The sequence below is a fragment of the Ammospiza caudacuta genome, chromosome 20 (genome assembly GCF_027887145.1).
Source record: "Ammospiza caudacuta isolate bAmmCau1 chromosome 20, bAmmCau1.pri, whole genome shotgun sequence".
Classification (NCBI taxonomy): Eukaryota; Metazoa; Chordata; class Aves; order Passeriformes; family Passerellidae; genus Ammospiza; species Ammospiza caudacuta.
Window position 1 is genome coordinate 8,698,026 of NC_080612.1, and position 25,434 is coordinate 8,723,459.

General features: G+C 42.1%; 1 protein-coding gene across 1 annotated transcript in view; it reads left to right on the plus strand.

The window, feature by feature from the left end:
• The window catches only part of TAOK1 (TAO kinase 1), a 66,019-nt gene that overhangs the window by 32,133 nt on the left and 8,452 nt on the right, over positions 1 to 25,434 (plus strand). Inside the window, exons 4-19 of the mRNA XM_058817584.1 lie at positions 2,785 to 2,886; positions 3,680 to 3,725; positions 4,624 to 4,720; positions 5,074 to 5,187; positions 5,949 to 6,040; positions 8,511 to 8,604; positions 9,247 to 9,328; positions 11,177 to 11,344; positions 12,196 to 12,399; positions 13,580 to 13,714; positions 14,335 to 14,571; positions 15,331 to 15,459; positions 16,983 to 17,186; positions 17,670 to 17,909; positions 21,583 to 21,795; positions 22,881 to 23,063. Of these exons, the coding sequence (XP_058673567.1) occupies positions 2,785 to 2,886; positions 3,680 to 3,725; positions 4,624 to 4,720; positions 5,074 to 5,187; positions 5,949 to 6,040; positions 8,511 to 8,604; positions 9,247 to 9,328; positions 11,177 to 11,344; positions 12,196 to 12,399; positions 13,580 to 13,714; positions 14,335 to 14,571; positions 15,331 to 15,459; positions 16,983 to 17,186; positions 17,670 to 17,909; positions 21,583 to 21,795; positions 22,881 to 23,063 (2,340 nt within the window). The remainder of the gene's footprint in view (positions 1 to 2,784; positions 2,887 to 3,679; positions 3,726 to 4,623; positions 4,721 to 5,073; positions 5,188 to 5,948; positions 6,041 to 8,510; positions 8,605 to 9,246; positions 9,329 to 11,176; positions 11,345 to 12,195; positions 12,400 to 13,579; positions 13,715 to 14,334; positions 14,572 to 15,330; positions 15,460 to 16,982; positions 17,187 to 17,669; positions 17,910 to 21,582; positions 21,796 to 22,880; positions 23,064 to 25,434) is intronic.

Here is a 25,434-nt window from a genome sequence, read left to right on the forward strand (position 1 = left end):
AGAGTACTGTGTAAATAAATCAATTTACTGTTCTGTGTATTTCTGTGTAGTCTGCTCCTGAAAAAAGAGAGGTGGAACTCTCTTCTTTCAGATACAAAGGGCTCTTTTTGGGACCACAGAAATGTGTAGACAGGAAAAAAAATTAAAATTATGAGTTTGTATGTTGGTGTCTTACTGCCCTTAAATGTTCCATTTTAAATACATTTCCAAAATCCAGGACAAAGGAATGATAGAAATGGATGCAGTAGTGAGAGGGAGCCTTCCTTGTACCAAGTAGTGAGGCAGAATGCATCTCTCCCTGAATGACTGTGCTGATGAGCAGCTGAAACAAAGGCAAAAAAAGAATGGTGAATGAATGAGTGTGAAAATCTGAACAGCAGCATAATTCCACAAGAATTGCCAGAGCCAGGGATTAAGGCAGTCTTTGCAGAAGGGTCTGTACAAGTGGGCCTCTGAGATTTGGACATTAAGTGTTTTTATGGCCACCCCAGATGTGTATCCTTTCCCTGGGATGCTTAGCAGAGAGAGTTGATTTTATACTTGAAACATTTAAGTGCTAATACAGTTTCTTGAAAAGCCCAAGATGACACAAGCAGCTAATTTGGTATTATTTCTGGTAAATAACATCTATCAAATCATGGCATGATTTTTCAGCAGAAGTATTTTTCATAGGCATGTTGTCCAAAGCATTTATGGTTCCCTCCCTCCATTCTCTATATTCCAATCTTAGCAGCAGCCTTGCTCTGATGAGTTCGACTAACAGCTCATTGCTTTCTGTGCCTGCCTTTTGTGTATTGATCATCTGCACTCCAAGGGGCTGAACTATTCCTTCCTCTGTGTGTGTGTCTGTGTAGGAGGTAGAGGTGGCAGTGTCTCTCCAGCAGTCCTGAATTCTAGCTTCAGAGTTAAATTTGCTGTGCCTGTTTCTGTTTTGTCGCTGCGGTGACTTGTTTAACTGTGTACTGATGAAAGAATAATTTGTACTTGCTACTTGTCCTACTGTTTTAATTACTGTGAGCTATAAATACTCTATTCACATGAATGAAACAAACTGTGCATGCTTCAAAAATAGCTTTTGTTTGTCTTCAATGCGTATGTTTCTTTATTTTGAAGAAAGTAATAAGAGCAGGATTAAAACACTTTCTATTTTACATCCATATTTATTTGTTTTGTTCAGAAGTTCACTGGAGTTATGATAGAGCTGATGTAAAGAAAATTGATTAAGGGCATTCTGGTATCATTTAGTTTCATAATAAGATATTATCATTGGTGGGAAAAAATTATTCTCTCAAATAATGTCATATTTTGTACTAAGAATAGGTTTAAAACCTTTGAAAAATGTAGTACTGTGCTCTTAATGTGATCTTGGAGCTTTTTTTTATGCAGGAAATCATGAATACTTCTTGACTAATACATGACTTCTCTCTTCCCAGTATAGAAATTTAACATGGTGCTGCTTTCTTGGTTTGGCTTTTATTGCTTAGTACCTCAAAGCCTTTAAGGCTGAAGGTAAAAGGCAACGAAGTCACTCCAGTGTCAGTGAGAGGGTTTGTGCTATAGCTGCACTGTGTCATTCTATAGCCATTCTGGTGTAGAGAAATGCTTAATGTAGTCAATCAGCTGCCTCAGTTGTGGGATTCTGTGTTCCTCAGTTTCGTGTGTTTCTCTAACCCTAAAATTGTTATTGAGGTTTTGCACATGTTTTCCAAAGCCTTAGGGTGGATGGGCCCTCTGTCCCTCTGTGAGTACTACCCACATACCAACACGTGAGGAAGAGTGTGCTGAGAGATTAACAGGACCTGGAAACCAACTTTTGAGCCTTTTGGTGTTGGATTCCTCTCCCTCTGGTTAACTTCACAACTGATACTGTTGCTCAAAAGCATTTGCAGTGTCAACACTCTTACATTTATGGCTGCATACTTAAATGGTTTCAGCCACTGCAGTTACTATTGAAGGTACTTTCTGTGGTTGTAGTTTTGCTGTGGCACTCTCAGACTCTTGCCTTTATTACCTGAGGAGATGTGGATGTGCAACACATGGGGGGAGTTGGAGGTCTCCAAGGCAAGCAGTGTCAGTGTCTAGGCACACGTTGGAACTTGACATTTTGGCCTCTTCTGTGCTTTAAAGTTGCACTAACAGAGCTCTCCTTATTATAAACCTGGCTTTGTCTTATCTGTTTATATTTTTTCTCCAGCAGAGCCATCCCTTTATCTAGCAGGTAACTAGTTTTAAATTGGCCCTTGTAAAGATTAAACTAGTAATAGAGAAACATTATCAAGAATGTACTCAGATAGTTGGCAGCTGATAAAGTGAGCCTCATCCAGTGTAATATAGTGACTAGTAGGGGTAGGTCTTTATAGTAACAAGAGCTGAGAGAGGCAGCTGATCCTACTGAAGGACACTTAGCACCCACATCTCTTTCAGGTTGGGGTGTATGTTTGATTTGACAACAGAATTGGTATCCCTTAGTAGAGGATCACTTATTTTTTGAGGACTTGCTCAGATATTAAGTGTTTACCAGTATATCCTATGCACACATACAAATATATAAACATAAAGCATTACATTGATGAGAAATTCTTGCATTGAGCCTAATTGATCAGCAACTTATTTTGTGGGTCTGCTGAGGAGTTAAGCAGTGAATATCATAGTGTTGATACAAACTTACTTTGATTTGAACCTTGAGATAGTTTTGCCTCTTGAAATAATTAAACTACATAGTAACAACAACAAGAACAAGGTAACAGTTCTAAAAAGTCTTTCTGTTTATTTTATTCCCTACAGAAATGGCAGGATATTATTAAGGAAGTCAAGTTCCTCCAAAGAATAAAACACCCTAACAGTATAGAATACAAAGGCTGCTATCTGCGGGAGCATACAGCATGGGTGAGCAAATGATGCTCTGCACTTCTCTTCCTTGCTTTAAGGTGCTTTGAAATCCCTCCAGCTGGATTTTGGGAGGCACCTGAGCACTGGTGTTGTACAGACTGAGATGAGCATAGCCAAGGGCCTTGCAGGTGCTCAGCAAACTGGATGTACTTTCTGGAACGAAGATTTAAGGAAATTTGCCTTTTTGCTTAGATTTAAGTGTTGCTGTTCTAGTGTATTTAGCTTGATAAACTGAGTATTTGAAATAATGTGCACCCATCACTAATAAAGTTTTGTAGTGCAATATACTAAAGAAATCATATTACTGAACTAATAGTTTAAGTTGTAAGTACTGTTTTGTGAGTTAGCTTCAATAAATCTGTAGGGCAAAGTTTTAGTTTCTCTTTTTGAAATCTGTCTGGGACAGAATCTTAAGTAAATCCCTAAATAGCCCTTTAATACTCTGATAAGCTTGTTAAGTGCAGTATAACATTCCTTTTAAGTATGTGCATATAAAATATGATATGTAATACAATATCTAACTGGTCATGAATGTGCTTTGGCCTTCCTTGCAAGTGGTGTTGCTTGGTATCTTACTGGAGGGTTATGCTTAATTCCACTTAGAGCTGTACTTGTGGGAGGGGTCAGTGCTGGGATGGAGTTTATGTTATAGTACAAGCAATATTTGCTTTGTTATGGCAGCCTGCACTGTGTGTTCCAGGAATTAGTTCTGGATTTCTTCATACAAGTCTAGAAAACATTTATTTTCTATTACAGATTTTCTAACTACTTTGATTTCTTCCTATAACAGCTTGTTATGGAATATTGTTTAGGATCAGCATCAGACTTACTAGAAGGTGAGTGAGTCACACATATTTATTTGATGGAAAGTCAGAAGTAGAGTACTGAACTAGGGGGTTACAGCATTACAGAATTTTCCTTGAATTTATAGTTTTGTTTGGGGCCAGAGTGTGTATAAATAGGTGCAGTTTGTCAAATTCTTGCATAGTTGTAGTGGGTTTTGTGTAGAATACTGATTTTCCCAGGTGTGCTTAGTTTCTCCCTGGTTCTTACCGTTTTAAAGTTGTCAGTCTGCTATTTGTTTGCTTCTGAGTTTTAGGTTCTCCTGCCATGACAGTTCAAGATTTACTTCTGAAAACCCTTGCTGTTGATCCAAATGCTTACTAACAACTCTAGGCCTGTTGACTAGAATAGCACTACAGCAGTGTTAGGGTTGTGCTGATGAGGTCTTTCATTAAATGGTCATTTTTCTATCAGGCTTCTTAAAATGGCCTGGCTTTGAAGATTTCTGTATGGCCAGTAAGTTGTTCCTTGCTGAAGGAAGCATTTCAGGACCAAAAGCTGAGCTGCCAGAATCTGATCTGTGTTGCTAAAATTTATTTGTGTGTGAATTGCTGTAAATTTCTGGGGTTTGGGGTTTTACCTCATTAATGGAAAACTCAATCCTGAGTCTCAAGAAGTTACTTGGGAAACTGGTCACATAACTGACAGGAATGCAGTTTATGGTTGGAGAGTGGTCTCTCTGGTAGTAAATAGCTGCTGGTTTACAGTTAGAAGATTACATCTGATTATAGAATGTACTCTGTGAACTATTTTTACATTTGCTTCTCATACTGAACCCAGTGAAAATGGACTTTTAGTATTTCTGTTTACATTGTTAACAGTACTGGCTTGCATGCTGCAAACTGTGTTGTTTTCTGTAATATTGAATTTCACATAAATTCTTTCCTTAAGTTCATAAAAAGCCATTGCAAGAAGTGGAAATAGCAGCAATTACCCATGGTGCTCTCCAGGGATTAGCCTACTTGCATTCTCACAATATGATCCATAGGTGAGTAGTTACACTTTTGCTGTCTCATACACATAATTTGTTTTGTTGATTGTATCCTCTCCATCCCAAATTCTACATTGTAAGCAGAGATTTGCTTTTCACAGTATCCATATACTCCAAACAAGTTATTTGTAGTAGTCTAAAAACTAGCAAGACTAATATGTAAGACAAAAGAATCCAAAATCAAGGGCCACTTTAAGCAATTAACCTAATGGTTAAAGACTTGATGTTTGGAGGAAATGTGAATATTTTGCAGCTTGAACATGTGAATATTGGTGTGTTTCATAGTCTGTCCAATAGGGAGTTTTCTTCTTAGGAGGGGGGTAATACTGACACTTGTGTTCTATCACCAGAGATATCAAGGCAGGGAACATCCTGCTGACAGAGCCAGGACAGGTGAAACTTGCTGACTTTGGGTCTGCTTCCATAGCATCTCCTGCCAACTCATTTGTGGGGACGCCATATTGGTAAGCCAAGAGATTTACTCATTTCTGGCTTTGTGAAGTGAAAGGATCATGCATTGGCTATTTAATATACTTGGGTTTATTGGAGCTAGCTTTGTAATCTTCCAGTTGTGGTGATGATTAAAATGTACTTTGTTAGAAAAAACAGTTTCAATAGTAAGCAGGCTCTGAGTTCCAAGAAATTGTGTATCCCTGTGTTTGTATTCACAAAAAGTAATAAAAACATTTTGCTTTCTGCTTGGACTGACCTAAAGTGATAGAGGTGGGATTGAATCATCTGTAATATATTTTAATCACTCCCCCCAGTGGTTTAAACAATTCATGTATTCTCACCATGTCTGGTTGTTGAAATAACTGAAGTGTTTTTTCTTCCATAGGAAAGGCCAGGTTCACTGAACCACCCCCTTTGCAGATCCCTTGTATGCTTTTGATCTCTTACACCTAATCTGTGGTGTTTACTCAACTGCATGTTATAATTATTTCACCACAGTTGGTCAGCCAGCTAAACTATTGGAAATGTGGGAGGGTGAGAAGGTGATGATACTCACAAATGGAAAGCTGGGCAAGCACAGGAGAGCATCACCCAGCCTCTGCAGGCCTGCACCAGTGTGAGTGCCTGGTCTTTGTTCCCAGTATCCCATGGTCATGCCTGATAGCTTGGGGAATATTTGTTTATGGTAGCTGAAATCAGGGAAACATCTTTTTCATACTGATGGAGATAATGTGTTCCACTGCCTATTTTGAGCACCAGTTTCTTTTCTTAGGATGGCCCCAGAAGTGATTTTAGCCATGGATGAAGGGCAGTATGATGGCAAAGTAGATGTTTGGTCTCTTGGAATTACCTGTATTGAGTTAGGTAAGTTATTTCCTTTGAAAAAAATTAAAATGTTATTATTTAATACCTGGAATTTATTCAGTTGAATCACAGTGCAGAGGATTTGTGCTCCTTTTCTTGTCCTGGTTTCTCTGGGCCCTGAGCTTTAGAAAAGAGAGTGAAATGTGCTTTCTAGAATTCCAGACCAAGTCTCCAGTTTGATGTTTATGGAACTTGTGTTTTCATTACCTGAAGAAAAAGAGTTATATAGACAAAGAGAGTGATATCACTAAGGGTGTTCACATTCTGTGGGAGAGGCAGTTAACTTCTGAACTGAAAAACAGTCAATTGCTGAGCAGCTTTAGAAGTGAACCATTAAGGGTACCAGTGTGGAGATCTGTTTAGTGCTATAAGTTGATATTGTTTCTGTGAAAATTTAACATACATTAAAAATTTTGCAGTGATGAAGTTCTGGAGAAGTTGACAACTTCAAAGCTGTATTCAGTGTGTGTTGTCACTTCTGAATAGATTTTTTGTTCCTTCAACAAAAAGATATGAAATAATCCAATTTTGAAGTGGTAACCTGAAACTCAAAGCTTAAAGAAATGATGGCATTGCATTGCCATAGAACAGACCCTTTAAAGCTTTAAAGCAGGATGTGAGTTTAAAGGGACAGTGTTAGTATGGCATTCTGTTTAAATTTAACACATCATGTTTTCTTGGAGCAAAAACACCCTGGCTGAAGCACACCATGCACGCCACTGCTCCATGCACCTGAGGCTGTCCTCCCATCCTTGTCAGATCTGATTGCTCGTGCTCCAACCCATCCTCCATGGAGGAGCAGCCCAGCCAGGCAGTGAGAGCTCTCAGGAACACACTAATCCATGTGAACTGCACAGTTTAGCTGAAAATGCTGTCTGGCATTCCAAACTGTCAACTTCATTTTCTTCCAGGACGCGAAATAGATTCTTTCTTCAGAGCAGAGATTTTGTTTGTTGGGGTTTCTTTTTTTTTTCCTCTTGGTTGCCAATATAAAGCAAGTTGAAGGGGTGTGACTGTCATGACAGAATCCTGCTCTGAGTGGAGTAAGGAGACTTGGCTGGCTGCAGGGCTCCAGGAATGCAGTGAGCTCATGGCCACCACACCCCCGGGAGTCCTGCACGCCGCGTTCTTGCAGGATGAAGCGTGTTGGGCTTCGTCTACGGCTGCTGCTGTGGTGGGAGGTGAGACTAGGTCAGGACAGCAGAGCAGTGTAGGCTGGGTCCATGCCTGGCTCATTTGTGTTGCTTTGAGTAAGCATGGGAAGGCAGCAGGGAAATGAGATGTCTTGTAGTCTTCTCAAATTATCACGTAAGTCTTAGAAATGGTCTTATTGAGGACTCGGTTTCGGGGTTTCCAGAAGATTTCTGTTTTATTCAGGTGAGCTAAGAGGGAAAAAAAGGTAGAGAGAACAGTCAGTTCCAATAGTTTAATGAATAATCTGTCTGATCCTTGATAGCAGCAACTAGTTATCTGACAGATTAGAGGAGGTAAAGTGCTGAATTTGAGCAAAGACTTAAGTCCTCAATCTACCCGGTCTGAGGAATTTGTAGGGCTTAGTCCATCCTGCCGTAGCCATGAGTGTACCACGATCTCTGATCCATAGTTCAGTGCTGCTATTCAACTCAGAACTGAGCAGACTAAGAAAAGCAGCACATTTTTTTGTTGTTGTTTATTTTTTTCGAGGAAGGAAAGTTTTCTGTTGCATTTTCAGTAGTGTAGGAACATCCTCGTGGCCTGACCAGCTTCTCTGGAATGTCTATGGCAAGGCTGAGCTTTATAAAGTTTGCCCCATAAACATTCTTATGAAGCTTCAATTTTGTTGTTACAGTGAGATCATCTCCTTCCTCATTAGGCTTTCATGCTGTGTCAGTCTATAAGAGTAATACAAGCTTGAAAGAGAGAAGAGCCAAAGAGAGAAGGCAACTCTCAAAATAGTATAAAGAGTTGGCCTGTTGCTGACTTCCTGCCCATGTGCTTAGTCAGTTAAGTGTGATTTGATGGTTCTTGTAACCAGCATTTTCTTCATCACTGCTATCCTGCTAGAAATAAGTATTTCTTAGCTTTTTAGCAACTGTAGATTAAAAAAAACAAAGGGGGGGTGTATGAAGCCAGGAATGCTTAGTGGCTGAACACCCAGTATAGAGCTTACTGTTAACTTACTCCTATTTTAGTACATTACAATGAGTCAGAGAACTCAACTATGATAAACCACGTAATTTAAAAGCTTGAGAGGACAAGGCATTTGATCTTCAAAGGGCTTTCATCTTCTGCAATGGCACAGGACATATGCCAACATATCTGTCTGATTGCAGGGTAGGGTTGGTTTGGGGTTCCATGTTCAGGCCGTAGGGATTTTGCTGATGTGGTTTTCTTTTTAAAGAGTTGTAAACTGTAAAAAAAAAAATAAATAAAAAGAGCAACAACATGAGACTATCTCCCAATATAAAAACTTCTTTTCTCTTGTGTGCAGCGGAAAGGAAGCCTCCTTTGTTTAACATGAACGCAATGAGTGCCTTATATCACATAGCGCAGAATGAATCCCCTACACTACAGTCTAATGAATGGTGAGTATTGCTGAGGGAGGAATGTTGGAGGGGATGGCTGTAAATGGAGTGCTTTGTCATGCTGAGTTCTTGAAATGGCTGGAGTCCTCTTGGGAGGATGTGAGCTGGAAGGTTCTCATTAGATTCACTATACATTTCGTACACAAAATTGACCAATTATTAAATATATGTTTGAGACTCTTCACTGTAGTAGGAACAGGACAGGCTGCTGGAAGAACTTAAGATCCTGTAAAAAATTCCGTCCATGGGTCAGTAAACTTCTGAAGCTCCCAAGCTAGCCAAAACTGTGGGGTTTAGGTTTTTTTTATCACAAACCACACTGACAATTTCTAAATCCTGTTTTGTTGAAGTATTGCTTTGCAAGATGAAGACACAGCTTGTGTGTGGCAAGTGTCTGTTGCATAAACTTCAGAAGAATAAAGCACAGTAGTAACATTTTGTGCCCCCCAGCCTCAAAAACTGTCTTGAAAACAGCAAATACAGTAAACTAATTTCAAAATTTAAAAACTTCCTAATTATGGTTTACTGAACCATAGTTCTTGGCCTAGGAGCTACAAGCATCCAGATGTGAGGATCTTGACTCCTTAATGAATTAAACTGGGTTGTTAACTTAGGTGGATTTTTTTCCTCTCCTTGACACAGGTCTGATTATTTTCGAAACTTCGTAGATTCTTGCCTCCAGAAAATTCCTCAAGACAGGCCTACATCAGAGGAGCTTCTGAAGGTTGGCTTGCTTGTCCTTTCTGTTTTCCATGTGCTATTAAAAGGGACTGTGCCCTGTGATGATGGTTTGTCTCACCTGCTGTACAAGGTTATGGTTAATGATGCTCAAACACCTTTGAGCTGTGAGGACTGTGCTGGCAGCCCTGGCTTTGCTGCCTGTCTGCAGTGTCTCAGAGTGTTCCCCAGGTGACTTTCCAAGCCAGCCTTGGAGTTCTCAGCATAAAAGGTCACTCCACCAAGGTGACACTGGATGACCATCAACTTGTCAAGAGTTTTAGTTTGTAAACTCAATCATTCCAGTGATTATAATTAATCCTGACGGAGCTGCCATGCATTAGCTAACAAATACCTTTTGTTACTTCCCTCTGTGTTCTGTGCTATAGAGCACTCCAAAGTGCTTTATGCAGTACCTGAAATCCACTGTTGGGGAAAAAGAGGCAAAAGAAACCAGTTTTTCCTCCCTCTATTTTTCCTTGGCATGAAAAAGCCTCAGCAGTCTGCAGGTTTTTCCTTGCTTTATTTCTTAGCTTCTTTTTTAATTCTTCATTTGTGCTCCTGAGTGCTGCAGGTACTCGGCTTTGCTCACTGTAGTCTGGAGACAAAGCCAATGGGGTAGATTGTTGCAAAAGGCTGGCATGTGAACAGAACTCACAGAAAAGTTGGGTGTTGGAGCTGCTTTTTTGTGTGACTTTGATGGATTTCCTTTGTGGCATCAGGTGGCATTCAGAATTTTGCTAACTTGTCATTCTCTTTACAGTGCTTCTGACATTTTGGGTTTCTTTTTATCCTGGCCCTGCTTCTGCTAAACAGTGTTTTTCCAAATTTTTTGCATTGCAGGGAAATGGATGCTATTTATGAAGGTTTTATCGGCACCTTTTTGCATGGTTTTACCTAAAAATGGCTCTGGGGACTTGTGCCTCTTTGAAAACTGTCTATTCAGAAAGTAAATGCAATTATCCAGGAAAGGTTTCGGTGTGGGTGTGTAGTCCTGCCATTTCAGAATTCTACAGATTGGTTTTATTTTGAGCAATGTGCTGCAATTAAAGAGAACATTGATGGAAATGAAATGTTTGGAAATGTATTCCTTCCATAACTATAGTCTGAAACAGCTGCATGCCACTTTACAGGGACAGGTAGGGAATGTGCCATGTTGGAAACAGCATTGCAGTTCTCCAAAGGAACAAAATGAAAGTAGTGGTGGTGTTAATAATGACTCATGCTTCCACAGCACATTGCATCTGGAGACTGCAAAAGCTGCTTCTGACATACATAGACAGTTCTTGCTTTACCTATGGGTAAAATATAGCACCTTTGCAGAGAAATGTGGTGAATATCTCCAAGAGAGGAGCAGGACGTGAGGAACTGTTCCAGGACCAAGCTCTAAGGTTCACAGCCTATTTTATGACTCAGAGCTGTATGATGAATATTTGATTCCCAGGCTTTTCTAAACAAGGAAATGGGATTTATACTGAGAGTTAGCTGATGAGTTAATTAACATTTGGTTAAAGATACTAGCCAGTCTAGCAGCTTTAGCTTTTATTTGGTATTTTTTGCTCTTCCCTCACTAAACCACTAGTAGATGATGTTTCTGAAGTGTAAGTTTATAGTGAGCAAGTTTTCATGGCATGTAAAATGCTGTTTCTGGGTTTTTACACCTTTAGTTTTTGGTACAATCATTCTGAAATCTATCTTGATTGCAAAGTCTGAAAATAATACCAATGTTAGCTGTGAAGATGTTCTCCTCCTGTGCAGGGAAGAGGGCTAATAAACCCAACTAGAGCTCATCACTGTGTCCTCAAAGCCTGTGCATTGGAGGCATGAGAGCCACTTACCTGTTTGTGTTCTGCAGCACATGTTTGTTCTTCGAGAGCGACCCGAAACAGTGTTAATAGATCTGATTCAGAGAACAAAGGATGCAGTGAGAGAACTGGACAACCTGCAGTATCGTAAAATGAAGAAGCTCCTCTTCCAGGAGGCCCACAATGGCCCTGCAGTGGAAACCCAGGAGGAGGAGGAGGTGAGAGAAATGCTGGATTTCATCACTGAACCACAGAGAATGAACTGTCATTTAAATAACCACAATTCAGATATTGCTGAAATGAAGGGAGGCTGTTTACACACCTGGCTGTAAACACTGTCTCCCTCTTTGTGCTTGGAATAAAGCTACCTCAAGGCACAAACAAGGACAAACAGGGTAGATGCCTAGTGCTGGCAAGAAGCTGTGCCATGTGTTCATGCTTGAACAGTCAGCATCCAGTCCTGTAAATCCTCTCTTTCTTTGCCTGTTTATGAGGCTTCATGAGGATTCTTTAGCAACTGCAGTTAACCTCTGTTTTGACCATATGTACTGAGAATGTTGTTCTAAATCTAAAGGCATTGAGGTTTTTACTTGATTTATTAAAAGAAAAAAAAAGAAAAGAAAAGAAAAACAGGTCATCAGGGAAATGGATTTCTCTTTTTTGGGTTGAATGCTGCAGTCACCATGCAGAGAAGGAGACTGAATTCCAGTTCTCCTGTACAGAAAAGAGCCTGCAAGGTGCAGGGTCCCAGCTGAGCACTCAGGTGATTCTGGTGTCACAGCAGTTTCTGGTGACACGCTGTGGCTGATACATGATAGAGTTCAGCTTGTTAACAGGCTTGCTGTTGAAAAGAATCTGACATCAGCCAGTTAATCTTGACAGGGCTGACTCTTTCTCTCCCCAGCATCCCACAAGAAAAATGTTTCATGGCAATGCCTGGAGGTTGGAAAGTGCCATGACGTGGCAGGTGGATGCCTTTAGAGAGAAATGGAATGAATATTCCATTGGGTAATGTCCACAGGTACCTCTGGGATAGGTTTGAATTTTCTTTCTAATTCCTTTCTCCTAGGAACAAGATCATGGTGTGGGCAGGACGGGAACAGTGAACAGTGTCGGAAGCAATCAGTCCATTCCTAGTATGTCTATCAGTGCCAGTAGCCAAAGCAGTAGTGTTAACAGTCTTCCAGATGCCTCGGATGATAAGAGCGAGCTGGATATGATGGAGGGGGACCACACCGTGATGTCAAACAGCTCTGTCATTCATCTAAAGCCGGTGAGCCCTGGATTCTCACTGCAGAGCTTCCAAGGTGTAAAGTGGAGAGAATTTGGTGCAAAGTCACCTGTTCCCATTCCCAAGTCATTATCTGCAGTTTATATTATTGTGCCCCAAATATATATATATATGGGTGCACTGGAGACTTGGGAAAGCGGCTGTGAAGATGGTTTATTTTTGTTAATTCACTAAAAGTTATTTGACTAATGGAATTGTTTCAAAAGCAGTTTACTTTATCAGGAGGAGTTGGAATGGGAGGTTGTAAATAGGTTTGTTTGGTGGCTATCCTTAACATGCATAGCACTGCCTTGTGGGACAACAGGATGTGTAACTTCCCCTTTTTACCTCCTTGTTAGATAATTCTTAAAGTCAGGGCCTACAGTAGGAGCTGAAATCAGTTCTGCAGCACCCAGCTTCCCAGCACTTGATTTGAATATGTTGTTAATGAATAAAGTGTAGGGGAAAAAAATGCAGCAGAAACCACTTCCCTGCTTTCCCTCTGCCAGATGAAGGGTGGGCTGGGGAGTGCCCTCTGAGCTGGGCTGCTCCTGCCATGGAGGGGTTATCACTCCATTTGCTCAAAGCACTACCGTTTCCATGGCTGATGATAGGTGTGGCTAGAATGTCTTGTTCTTTGCCCAGATATGCAACAAAGACACAGGTATTTCCTCAGGGAGTTAATTAGTATATCATATCTAACTAGTAATCGCTCTATGATGAATGACAAACTCAAAATAAGAATGTGGAATACACCATGACAAATTTTAAAATTTGCTTTGAGGTATTTCTGCAGTGGGTGTAATGAAAATATTCCTCTCTCTTTCAGAGCTACAAAGATGTTGTTTTTGTCTTTCAGACTTGATAAAATCTACTTTATAGCTTTTATGTTTTGTTGCAGTAAACTGTTTAACTCAGCTTTCACTTTTCCATTATTTTTCCTCATTTTCAGCTTTGGTTAGTAATCTTCCTCTTAGTAATAAAAATTCAGTATGAAATTTCTGAAAGCAAAGGTCGTAGATCAGAACTCCTTTTGCAGTATATACCTTCATCAGCAGGAGGATCTTTCAGGGCTGATGAATGTAAAACACTTTTTTCTTCCTTTCAAATAAAAAGACCAAAATTAAAAATCTTCAGTAACACAGTTTCTCTTTATTCTCTGACATTAATATTTGCTGATAAGGAGGAAGAGAACTACAGAGAGGAGTCGGATCCTCGGACAAGGGCATCAGAACCCCAGTCTCCTCCCCAAGTGTCTCGCCACAAGTCTCATTATCGGAACCGAGAGCACTTTGCTACCATACGCACAGCGTCGCTGGTACGTGGAGGGCTGGTCTGGGAGAGCTCTGCAGGAGGGCATGCTTTGAACACAGCTCTGTGCAGCTCCTCAGAGCTTTCAGAATATCACCACAATATGAGCAACTTCTCAGAGCTTTCAGAATATCACCATAATACGAGCTATCTTCATTGACTGAGATACTGGCACTGAAATAATTTAGTGTCGGTTAATAAAAGCTTCAGTGAGATACCTGGGCAAATGTAATTTGTGTATATTAAATATTTTAAGTCTCAAATCTGATGTGCCCCATAGAATATGGGAAACCATTTATAATAATAAGCTGGTTTTTATTTTCATATGCATATTATGAATATTTGTGGGTGTGTGTATGTATCCACCCTCATTGTATTAGGCTAAAAGGCCATTACTTAGTACCAGCTTTATAACAATTGTACTGTTTTTCTGCTGGAGCCCATGTGAGCTTATCTCCTACAGCAGAATTGGGTTTTTAATCTGCTCTGCTGCCATTAGGATGTGTGCCTTTCTTTACAACAAAATCATATTTCTTAACTGAATCGTTTCTTTTGTGGTTTGAAGACTCCTGAAAAGCAGATTAAGCAGCATTAACTTTCTCTGGCCCGATGTGGTTATCTTCCCAGGTGACAAGGCAAATGCAGGAACATGAGCAGGACTCTGAGCTCCGAGAGCAGATGTCTGGCTATAAACGTATGAGAAGGCAGCACCAGAAGCAGCTGATGGCATTAGAGAATAAACTGAAGGCAGAGATGGACGAGCACCGCCTCAGATTGGACAAAGATCTCGAAACACAGCGTAACAATTTTGCTGCAGAAATGGAAAAGCTAATTAAAAAGCACCAGGCAGCCATGGAAAAAGAGGTAGGAGGTTATGGTTTGTCAGACCAACCCATGTTTGTTCATTACATTGAATTGTCCACTTCCCCTCACTGATGCAGAGATGACAGTGTGGACTCTGAGATGTCTTGTTCTCAGGAGCCAAGCAAATTGGTAGTTAGAAAAAAGTTAATACATCACCTGTTACACTGAGGAGTTATGTAACTGGAGAAGAGGTATGTCCTTCACGGCAGTAGGTTGTACTGAATGTTAGAATCCTGACCCCAGAAAAAACACGGAGGGTTTTCCTCTCTCTTGCCCTGTCTGTGCTGTCAATAATTGCCTGCCATTGAATGTTGTGGAAGCAGATTAGCTTGCAGAGAAATGTGCCAGCTACAGTTAAATGTTCACTGTCTAGTTGTGTATGGATATGGGGGGGCTGTGCTTTTAAATAATTGATAATGAAGTGGTGCTGCCTACAGCAGTTATAATCGATTTTTGTTCATCTCTGATCTCTCAGTGGAAGGCTGAGGTTATAGTTTATCATAAGGTTTAGACTTTTTTAGGCAAGATTAGCTGAACAATAGGGCTGAGGGAATGTGGCACTGGAGGAGGATTCTGCTGGGTGCCTTGATGGGATGGGGAATGAGGAGAGAGGGAGGACAAGCTCCTCTGACTTGGACTTGTCCAGACTCATGGTGAATATTGTGGTGGCTACCATGACTCCTGGGTCTTGAGGCTGAAATTGGACATGGGCTATAATCCATTGGGACTCAGACTGACTTGCTGCTGGATTTGCTGTAGGCTAAAGTGATGGCCAACGAAGAGAAGAAGTTCCAACAGCATATTCAGGCCCAACAGAAAAAAGAATTGAATAGTTTCCTGGAGTCCCAGAAGAGAGAATATAAACTCCGTAAAGAGCAGCTGAAAGAGGTAACTCATCCCCAGTGAGAAATGTGAGATACAGTGTGAGAGTGGTGAGCATGTGAAAATAAGTGACTCTGCACCACAGATCTTCCACAGGATTGCAGTGAGTTCTGCATTTCATGAGCACAGTCCTGTGTGTACTATATTTGTTTCATCTCTTTGACCTTTGAATAAGAGAATTAATTTTTTTAGTTAGTTGTTGGTAACTATATGTTTGTCTTGTGGAAGTACAAACCTCTCCATTGTTTAATGCTGCTTTTTAGCCAGAAACATGCAAAGTTGGCAATCCTAAGGAATGAAAAAAGTTTATGAAAGGTCATGAAGATTTTTCTCATACATTGTTGTTTGCAGGTAGTGGCCATTCCCTGCAGCAGTTAGTGAAGTTTCTTATCACTTAAATTTTTTGTAAGGAAAATACCTGTAAAGCACTATTAATTTTAATGGAGAAAGCTGTGTAATTATTTAATAATCATTGCATTTTAGTGAAAATCAAGATCTCTGTGAAATGCAGAGAAACTGTAGAATCAAACTTCCGATTCTTTTTGTGGAGTGACTGAAACCTTAAGCACTATAAATAATTTTTTTGAAAGAACCATTTAATGCTCAACCATCAACTTGTGTGACACAACTTTGGAACTTGCTCCAAAGGGAAATATTCCCAAACATAGGCATTTCCCAGGAGAAAAAAAAAGGCTAAAGAGCAGCAGAGCCAAGAAAGATCTAACAAAAACTACAGTAGCGTGGGCTCTTTATAATAACATATAATCTTTTTCTAAGTGGGCAGTAGATCACAGAGCACCAAGAAACACTGATGAATACAGAGGAGTTCTGTCTCATTCTTCAGTTGAAGTGTATCACAACAAGTCTTAATTACTGCATGGACATCTCTAGTATGCAATTCAAGCAAGCAGAGTCTTTTGCCAAAGATACTTTAAGCTATGTAGTACAAATGTGGAAATTCTTTAGTTTTACCTGTGAACTTCTTTACATTGTTTCTGTGAGTTACAGCATCTCAGTGAGCAGTCTGCCTTGATGAGTTACAGTAAAATGGGTATGTGCTCTGATCAAGCAAGACACAAAAAATTTTCTGATGTGCTTCATGTGGCTGGAGTTCTGTTTGAACAACAGGACGTGAACACTTTCCTTCTCTCAGTCCTTTGGGAGCCTGCAAAAATGTTTACCAGGCAGTATGGCAGTACCTCCAAGTGTCTTCAGTGTCATGAGAGGCAACCCCTCATTTTGATATTTTCAGCTGATACATAGGTCTGGAAACTGTGGACATAAACCAGTATTTTGGCCAGTGGAGAAAAAAAAAAGCTGTAGTTGAATCTGTTCCACTGTGATTTGTCTCCTGGTATTTCCTTAGTGTTCCTTTCATGATGTGATGTGTTTTGAAGGGGCTGAGATGGCACCAACCTTGAGAATAGAGAGTAGAACATAGTTCAGTAGTTCATTAGTCAGGTCTGTCCACTTCATAGCCAAAGAACTTAATGTAACTATTCCACAATTAATCACCTTGCAATTATCAGGAGCTGAATGAAAACCAGAGCACTCCAAAGAAGGAGAAGCAGGAGTGGCTCTCTAAGCAGAAGGAGAACATCCAGCATTTCCAGGCAGAAGAAGAGGCCAACTTACTGAGGCGTCAGAGGCAGTACTTGGAGCTGGAGTGTCGCCGCTTCAAGAGACGGATGCTCCTGGGCCGCCACAACCTGGAGCAGGACCTGGTTCGGGAGGTAAGGGAACAGGCAGAGATCAGGCCTGGATGCACCTGTAGGAAGTGCATCTCACAGGAGCACCTAAATTCCAGCTCAAATCACACAGAAGTGTTTGTTATCACATCCAGAGTGTTTTGGTAGAGCAGTGGTTGGATGCTTTACAGTACCATCTGGTAATCCCTGTGGCATCCAGTGTACAGGTTAATGGCCTATTGCAGGAGAATTGTTAGGTCCAAAAAATCATCAGACACAACAGTTAACAGAAAATGCTTACTGTGAATCCTGTTGAGCATCTACAACAGGAAGAAGAAAAGTGAAATGAGGAAGGAAAATTACCGGTGGCGTTGCTGTCTGCTGCTGATAAGACCAAGAAATTCTGTGGTCTGTCCTCAGATGCCTTGGAAAGAGAAATGCCCTTGTGAACAAAGTGAAATGTCACTTTGTCAACGGAAATCCAAGTAAGTACAAAGAACCTAATAATTCCCTGTGTCCTCCTGCTAGGAGCTGAACAAAAGGCAGACACAGAAGGACCTGGAGCACGCCATGCTGCTGCGTCAGCACGAGTCCATGCAGGAGCTGGAGTTCCGCCATCTCAGCACCATCCAGAAGATGCGCTGCGAGCTGATCCGGCTGCAGCACCAGACCGAGCTCACCAACCAGCTGGAGTACAACAAGCGCCGCGAGCGGGAGCTGCGCCGCAAGCACGTCATGGAGGTCCGGCAGCAGCCCAAGAGCCTGAAGGTACTCGGGGGTGTGGGAGCTCTGAAGGTGCTGAGGGATGTAGGAGCTCTGAAAGGTACTCAGTGCTGTAGGAGCTCTGAAGGTGCTAAGGGATGTAGGAGCTCTGAAGGTGCTAAGGGATGTAGGAGCTCTGAAGGGTACTCAGTGCTGTAGGAGCTCTGAAGGTGCTAAGTGCTGTTGGAACTCCCGTTCAAGCTGGTAATGGAAAACCGGTCCATGAAAGACTAGTCCATTACAGCCCTTTTGCAGTGCAAGCAAAGCCAAGATGATTTGAGGCTCCTTAACTTGAAGAGCACCTAGTGGTGATCAGCATTACAGGGTATTGCAGGCAGGCCACAGCAGCACTAGTCCCTCCTCTTCTTTGAAAAGCTCTTCTCAGCAATGTCCCTTCCTTTCTGGGGTAGTTTTAAATGCATTTAAATGTTCACAGTATGCACTTCTTTCCCCCTCCTACACCATTTTCTGATCCTTCTCTCCCCCATATACAAAAATAAAATCCACGTTTCTGTAATGAAGCAGTGTCGTTTAAAAACAAAACCCAAAAGCTTTGTGTTGCTGTGTGTATCAAAATGAACTTCACTCTCAGTCTTGGCTAACTCACCTGGTTAGTGTTTTTATATTAAAGCTGGCATGGTGGCAAGTGAGGAGGGGGAAGAGAGAGACAGCAGCCAAGTGCAGTGTCCTCAGGAAGCTCCTGGCACTGACCTTTGCTGTTTGTCTCCTCTGGGTTTCTCATGCTGCCCTTGTAGCTCTGGTGGCTGACCAGAATTATGGGGCCTCTGTGATTGAGGCTTTTAGTGTTTTTGTTTAAGCCTTCACTTCATCTGAAGAAGTCCAGTGGTTTATTTTGAAGTGTCTGGGAAGGGTGTATAAGGCCTTTCACAAAGCTGCCTGGTACATTTCCTTTGAGGAGGCAGACTTCTTCTCTCCACCCAGTGTTCAGCTGTGCCAGTAACAAAACGAGTGTATGGCATACTGAGCATGGGGTTTCTTTGTTGTTCTACATCTTTCCTCTTCATGATATTTTCCATCTGACTTAGTTTTCACCACCTGCAAGTTATCTTCTTACAGAGAAAATAACCAACTTGGAAACACAACTTCAGAAAAGAAAAAATGATACCTGATTTGTCAATATTAGAATAATATTAAATAGTGAAAACCTGGCTTGTTTGAGAACAAGAGACCATCTGATCACTGTTGAGAATCTCCAAGGATATAGTGTATAAATAGCAGATGACTTCACAGGGAAGCTGTGCTGCACTCTGAGCTGAATAAAACTGAAGCAGCTGTATTAGGTTGATCCTTCTGAGATTAGCATGAATGAGTTCTGCCTCCCCAAAGTGATGTGGTGCACACACGAGTGGGCAGCATGTCCATTCTCCTTCCCTGGCAGCAGGATCTGTGGTACTGTGTGCTGCAGGGGCTTGGCTGCCCTCACACCTCTGCAGACTCTGCAACCCTTCCCTTTTCCAGGGAGGACAGGGCTGGAGCATTTTGCAGGGAGCATGGAAAGCTTGCACTTTGCTTTGCATGGCTGTTCTGTGATTAGTGAAGGATTTCAGGCTTGAGCTGTCAATCCTGCACCTTTGCAAACAGGCAGTGCTAACAGCAGAGCCCTGGACAACCGTTGGGTTTGTAGCACAATCCCCTCTTTATCGAGGCTGTTCTCTAGCATTAACTCCTTCTCCTGCCTCTGACTAATGCAGGCAAGTATTCTTAATTGGATAGATAATTTGACCATTTGTTCAGTTTCTCTCCCCAGCAACGTTTTCCCTCAAGGGCACATTTCAGGCTTTCCCTTTGTTATTTAGTGAGGCCCTTTGTCCTGGAAGCAGGTTTTTAACGGTCAGTGTCTGTTCTATGACAGCACCAGAAGGACCCATAACTAGAATTCACCCTTCAGTGAAAACGGCTGTTATTATTTCAAGTGTGTTAATTGTGATGCAAATACCCTCTTGCTGGTATTTCACAATACTAGGTCAAAATGATCTTGTCAGAAGTCTGACTGGAAATCTTACCCCTCCCTTCTGTTTCCTGTTGTTAAAGCCTTTGGATTGGGAGCCTGTAAACAGTCTGGTGTCCCAGCAAGACTTCACAAAAAATGAGGACAAAATAGGTTGATAGTGTTTTGCTGTGACCAGGTCCCTGATGGGAATGTGTAACCTGCTGACACTTCCCTTAAGGGCAGTGAGAAACAACCTTAAAGGTTTCCTGGAAGGAAATAACTTTCTGTGAAATTAGAGAAAGGTTAACAGTGATGCATTCCTCTTCATGATACGTGTTTTGATTTGAATGAAACCCATCTTTGTCCTGTTCTCTGCATCAGGTTAGCAAAGTGTTATTGTTTTATGCAGCAAAGTGTTTTTGAGCTGGAGGTTTTGTTTGATCCCACTGCACCTTTGGAGGTGGCTGCAAGTGCTGTGCTGATCACCTGCCCTGCTGAGCCCTGAGCTGGTGCCAGGAGCAGGCAGTGGAGGGGCTGATTTGGCCATGCACAGAGATCTGCTCTGCCTCACTGGTTCACATCCCAGAGCTCTTCCAACTTGCTCAAACAGGAGTCTGGTCCTGTGCTCTGTTTGTGCCTCTAGTGCTTCAGTATTTGGCATGGTGCCTAACAATGGGAAGGCCCTCATGTCTGATTTTAGTGATTTGTGTTTATTTATTTATTTGTTTATTCTTACCATGGTGAACTTGACCATCAATTAACCATCATCACTCATCACTTCTGGGTTTTGCTTTGTCAGTAGTATCCCTGCCAGACATCCCATAGAAAGATACAGAGAACTCCAGAACACCCTCCTTTTCAGGATCTTGAAACACTTAGTACATGTTAAACTTAACAGGCTGCTCTGAAGGCAGGTAAAAGAAAAAAAAAATAATTTCTTCAAGGTCATACAGCAAAGCTGGATCCCAATACCTTTTCCAGGATTGGTGTTCCCCAACCCTATGTGCAATCACAGCTATGTCTCTAAGCAGTACAGAGATGTTAGCAAGTGCAAAGGGAGGAAAACTCCATTTCCAGTAAGTCTCCACTGGGACTGGGGAATTGTTTTGTTTGCTAGACCAAAACAATACTGCTGTTTTGTGGTGTACATTTTTAAGCATCTAGTCTTTTTTTGGTTTCTTTATGAAAACCAGGCTCATAATATCAAGGGTTAGAATACATCTTATATTCATCAAACCCTCAATGGAAAAAGCATTGCTCTTTTTTCCTGTGCTTTCCCATGCACCAGATCTGCTTCTTTTCATAACATTAAGTGCTGTTCATATGTATGTGCCATACAAACACAGTTGTGTAAGTATGGCTTTTGGTGCTAATAAATATTAGTCCTGTCCCTCAAGAACTTTTCTTGAAAAGCAGCACCCAAGACTGGATTCAGTCCAGTGACAAATGTGAGGCTCTTTGTGCAGAGACAGCTGTATTTAGGCTGGAGCTTTGTTATAAAAGTGTCTGTATTGTAATTGTTTTGCACAGTAGCAGTGTCAAAGCAGCTGCAGCAATAGTCATTGCCTCTTGTGTATTTTGCTTCCCTCCTTGCACTGTAGATGTTAATATACATTTGTGGATTCTTGAACTCATATCCTTAATGTAATCCTAAATATCCATTTGAATGGATATTTCGCTCATTTGAAACATGCTGGTTTTTTCTTTGTGTCCCCTCCATCTTTCCAGTCAAAAGAACTACAGATAAAGAAGCAGTTTCAGGATACATGCAAGATCCAAACCAGACAGTACAAAGCACTGAGAAACCATCTGCTGGAGACCACGCCAAAGAGTGAACATAAAGCTGTCCTCAAACGGCTCAAGGAGGAGCAGACCCGGAAGCTGGCTATCCTGGCTGAGCAGTATGATCACAGCATTAATGAAATGCTCTCTACACAAGCTGTGAGTCGCCTCTGAGGGACCCAGGGTTCCTCAGCCAAAGAGGGATGTTTGCATTTGAACCGCTCTGTATCCTGACAGCAGGCTCTCTGCTTCCTTGCTGCACATGCCATTCCCTGCACAGTCCTTCCTCTGTGTTTAGAAAGCAGAGTTCAAACCCAGAGGAAAGACCTACCACCCCCTCCAGGCAGGCTGAAGCTGAAGCTGCTGTTGTAGAGATGCAAAGTGATGCATCTGTGTGACCAGTGAACTGCTTTTGCATGAAATGTGGCAACATAAACATCCCTGTTAGAGCATCATTACATAGTGTGCAACTGGCTGTCCTAATTCATTTAGATTTTGATTTGCTGATGATACCAACCCAAGCATGTGCCACCAGTGGAAGATGCTCATTGAGTCATGGAGGAGTCCTCAGTTTTGACTGTAAATCTGAGGTCAAAGTGTTGTGAAACTTCTGTGATTCCTCTTTAAGAGATTCCTTCTTTAAGAAATGACCACATGAGCAATGCTTCAAATCCTTGCTACAGCTTAATGTGCACTTTTCTTTGCAATTCTTGCATATTGCATCCTGCTCACATCACTTTGTACACAAATTTAACACTGTGAGGCAGGGTAGCTGGCTTCTTTTATGATGGGAAGGTTAAAAGTTCAGTATCATGTTGCTTTTAGGTTTATTTCATTATATCCTTGTACCCAAAGTCCTGCATTGGCAAGGCTCTGGACTTAAGTCTCCTGGGTAGAGGTAATTGGTTGATCCAGTTGAATAAAGCAAGAGAGCTTCTCTTTGCCTCTAGCAAAAGGAGAGCTGAGGATGTTTGCACCTCCAGCAGTCTGGTCTCTGCAGTGTGGATCGTGGTTCCTGAGGCGCCACTGCTCATCAGCATCACTTGCATCAGTGCTGTGGGCTCACTGTCACCAGTCTTTGTCACTATAGGTCCTCTGTTCAGCCAAGCCAAGTACAATAGAGACCAATTGTATTGCTAAGAAAACAATGTCCCAGCCCATTCCCCCCCTCCCCGCGGTCCTCCCCTGGAGTGTCAGCAGTGGTTACCCCATGGTGAAACGTCTCTATTGTCTGTCTTTCCCAGCTGCGTTTGGATGAGGCACAGGAAGCAGAGTGCCAGGTTTTGAAGATGCAGCTGCAGCAAGAATTGGAGCTGCTGAACGCATATCAGAGTAAAATCAAGATGCAGGCAGAAGCCCAGCATGATCGGGAGCTGCGTGATCTGGAGCAGAGGGTGTCCCTCCGCCGGGCCCTCCTGGAGCAGAAGGTAAAGGGGGCATGTGAGCATCCTAAGCACACTCCATATTTCAGATCCTAAATTCCACTTATCAGTGAAAGATAAACTGCTCTTACTTTGCTGTATATAGTAACACAGATCATTTGGGTGTTTGTCTCTCTGGGGTTGAAAGCTCAGTGACACGTAGACTAAACTTTCTGCCAGCTCAGGCCTCCTGTGTGAGCAGCTTCTGGCTGGGATAGAGCTGCCTGAAGTGTGCCAGAGGGGGATGTGCCTCTCTGGGCAGAAGGGAGAGAGAACTGTACTGTCTCTCTCTGAGCTGGAGATTGGCTTCCCTGGCCTCTCAGAGAGCAGACAGTAACAACCTAAGGCAGGGGGCTGCAGTGTCCCTATGAAATTATGTGTCTTATGAGCAAACTCAAGTAGCCAGAGCCACAGGTGTGGTGCATCTGCTGCTCCTCAGGTCTCAGCTTGTAGTTGGCTACAGGTGTTTCTTGTTAAAGTGTATTCAGGTGTTTCTTGTTAAAGTTTGCTGCATGTGCAGTGCTAGATATGTGTCTAGAATTGTGAGTGACCTACACAGACCAAGGGAAGGGAAATGCACCAAAAAGTGGTGAGAAGAAATAAATTGTCAGCCTTTCTCCTGGAGTTGTTTTCCCTCTGGACTTGTGCTATAAGTGTCAGCCATTGCCATTCACACATTTCCCAGTTTTGTTCATCAGTGTGTAATAAATTAGGGCGATTACTCTGTGGCCTCGAGGTTCCTTACACTGAAATTCTTCTAGGGGCTAATGGATGGATGCTGGGATAGTCCTCAGAGCACTGCTCCACCTCATGGCCAGCGGAGGGAGCACCCCAGGGAGGCAGCACAGTCCTGCTGGGCTTTGGTCTCTGCAAGGAGGCAATTGCTCTCAGAAAATAGATGAATCTGTGAAAGCAGAGTTCCTGTGTGTCATTCGTGTGCAATAGCTGTCTTTAGACACCACTGATAGTTATTTTGGTCCCAGATCCCGTCACAGCCTGGCACGAGTATGGATTTATCTGGAGGTGCATTGCCCTCTGGTGGCATGAACAGCTCGGGGAGGAGGTGCCACAGTGAGCCAGTGCTCCCTGCTCTGTGGGAGCAGCATGTATTGCAGATAGTGTTAGAAGCTGCAGTGAAGCCAGCAACTCAAAGAAACCCACATCAACCAATAATGTTGTAGAAGTTTTCCATTGTGTACCAGGATTGAAGTCTCTGTGTGCATGGAGAACCCCTGTGGAGGATTTGGCATCAGTGATGGGGATAGGAAGCTTAACAATGCTATTTCACAGAGAGAAAAAACAGATAAAAACATCACCTAGCGTAGTTTTTCATTTTGTGTCCCTATATTGCTTTAGAATAGCAAAAAAAAAAAATGGATGGTGCTTCAGCTTTCATAGGTTCCTGTAGCAATATGTGCAGTCTTGGCACAGGAAAATCACAGGTCATGCACCAGCAGTGAGACCTTGGTGGGGTTCCAGTCACTTTGGCAGTGCCTCAAGGGCAAACATGTGGGTCCAGAGGCAGACTCATCATTCTTTTGCAGGGGTATTTTTTTGGGAGGAGATGTGATGTTCTGTTTTTGTAAGAACTAAGAGTTATGAGTTTTCTGGTGTGGGTTCCTCAATGATGTCACCTGGTGTTTGCTGGCATGTGCTAACTGAAGCTGGCAGCTAGAGAAAGGGCAGGTATGTGCACAAGATGAATGTCTGCATTTATATGCACAAATAAATGTGTAGCCTGTGGCAAAGTCAGTCCCTGGTGTTCAATAATAAACCAGATTCCAGAAGTTACTGCATGCATAGAAATCTGCTTCCTTTTCAGCAGGCTGCCCTTTACTTTTGGTGGTGCCCATCATCATAACTCACCAGAGCATGTGTGTCATGTCCATCCCTGGAGTAAGGAGGGAATAGCCAAGCTCCATTGATGTGAAATGTTGTTTGTATTGCACGAGCAATGAGCATGTCCCAAGAGTGTCTTTAAAAGAGTTCAGATTTAGTCATTTCCTTCCCACATGCCTCAGACACTTCATTTTCAGAGTGGTTTGAGTGATGTCACTTTAACAAAGTGTCAGGCCTTTCAGTGAAGTTCAGTTGCACCAAGTCCTGTGTGTTACACTGTCACTGAGGCTGAAAATGGTGACATGCTGAAGACATTGAGAAAAAGAAGGATTCTACTTAGATAGCAGGACAGGAAAAAAACAAGCAGAGCATTTTAAAGAGGTAATGTTACAGAAGGTACCTTCTTCCTCCACTGCCTTTGTGGCTTTCAGCAGGAATAGTGAGCAGGGCTGCTCAGTGCACAGTCTGTCACTCACCTAGAGTAACAGGCAAGTGGAGAAGGAGTTTCTGAAAGCCCCAAATGGCTCAGGAGATGACT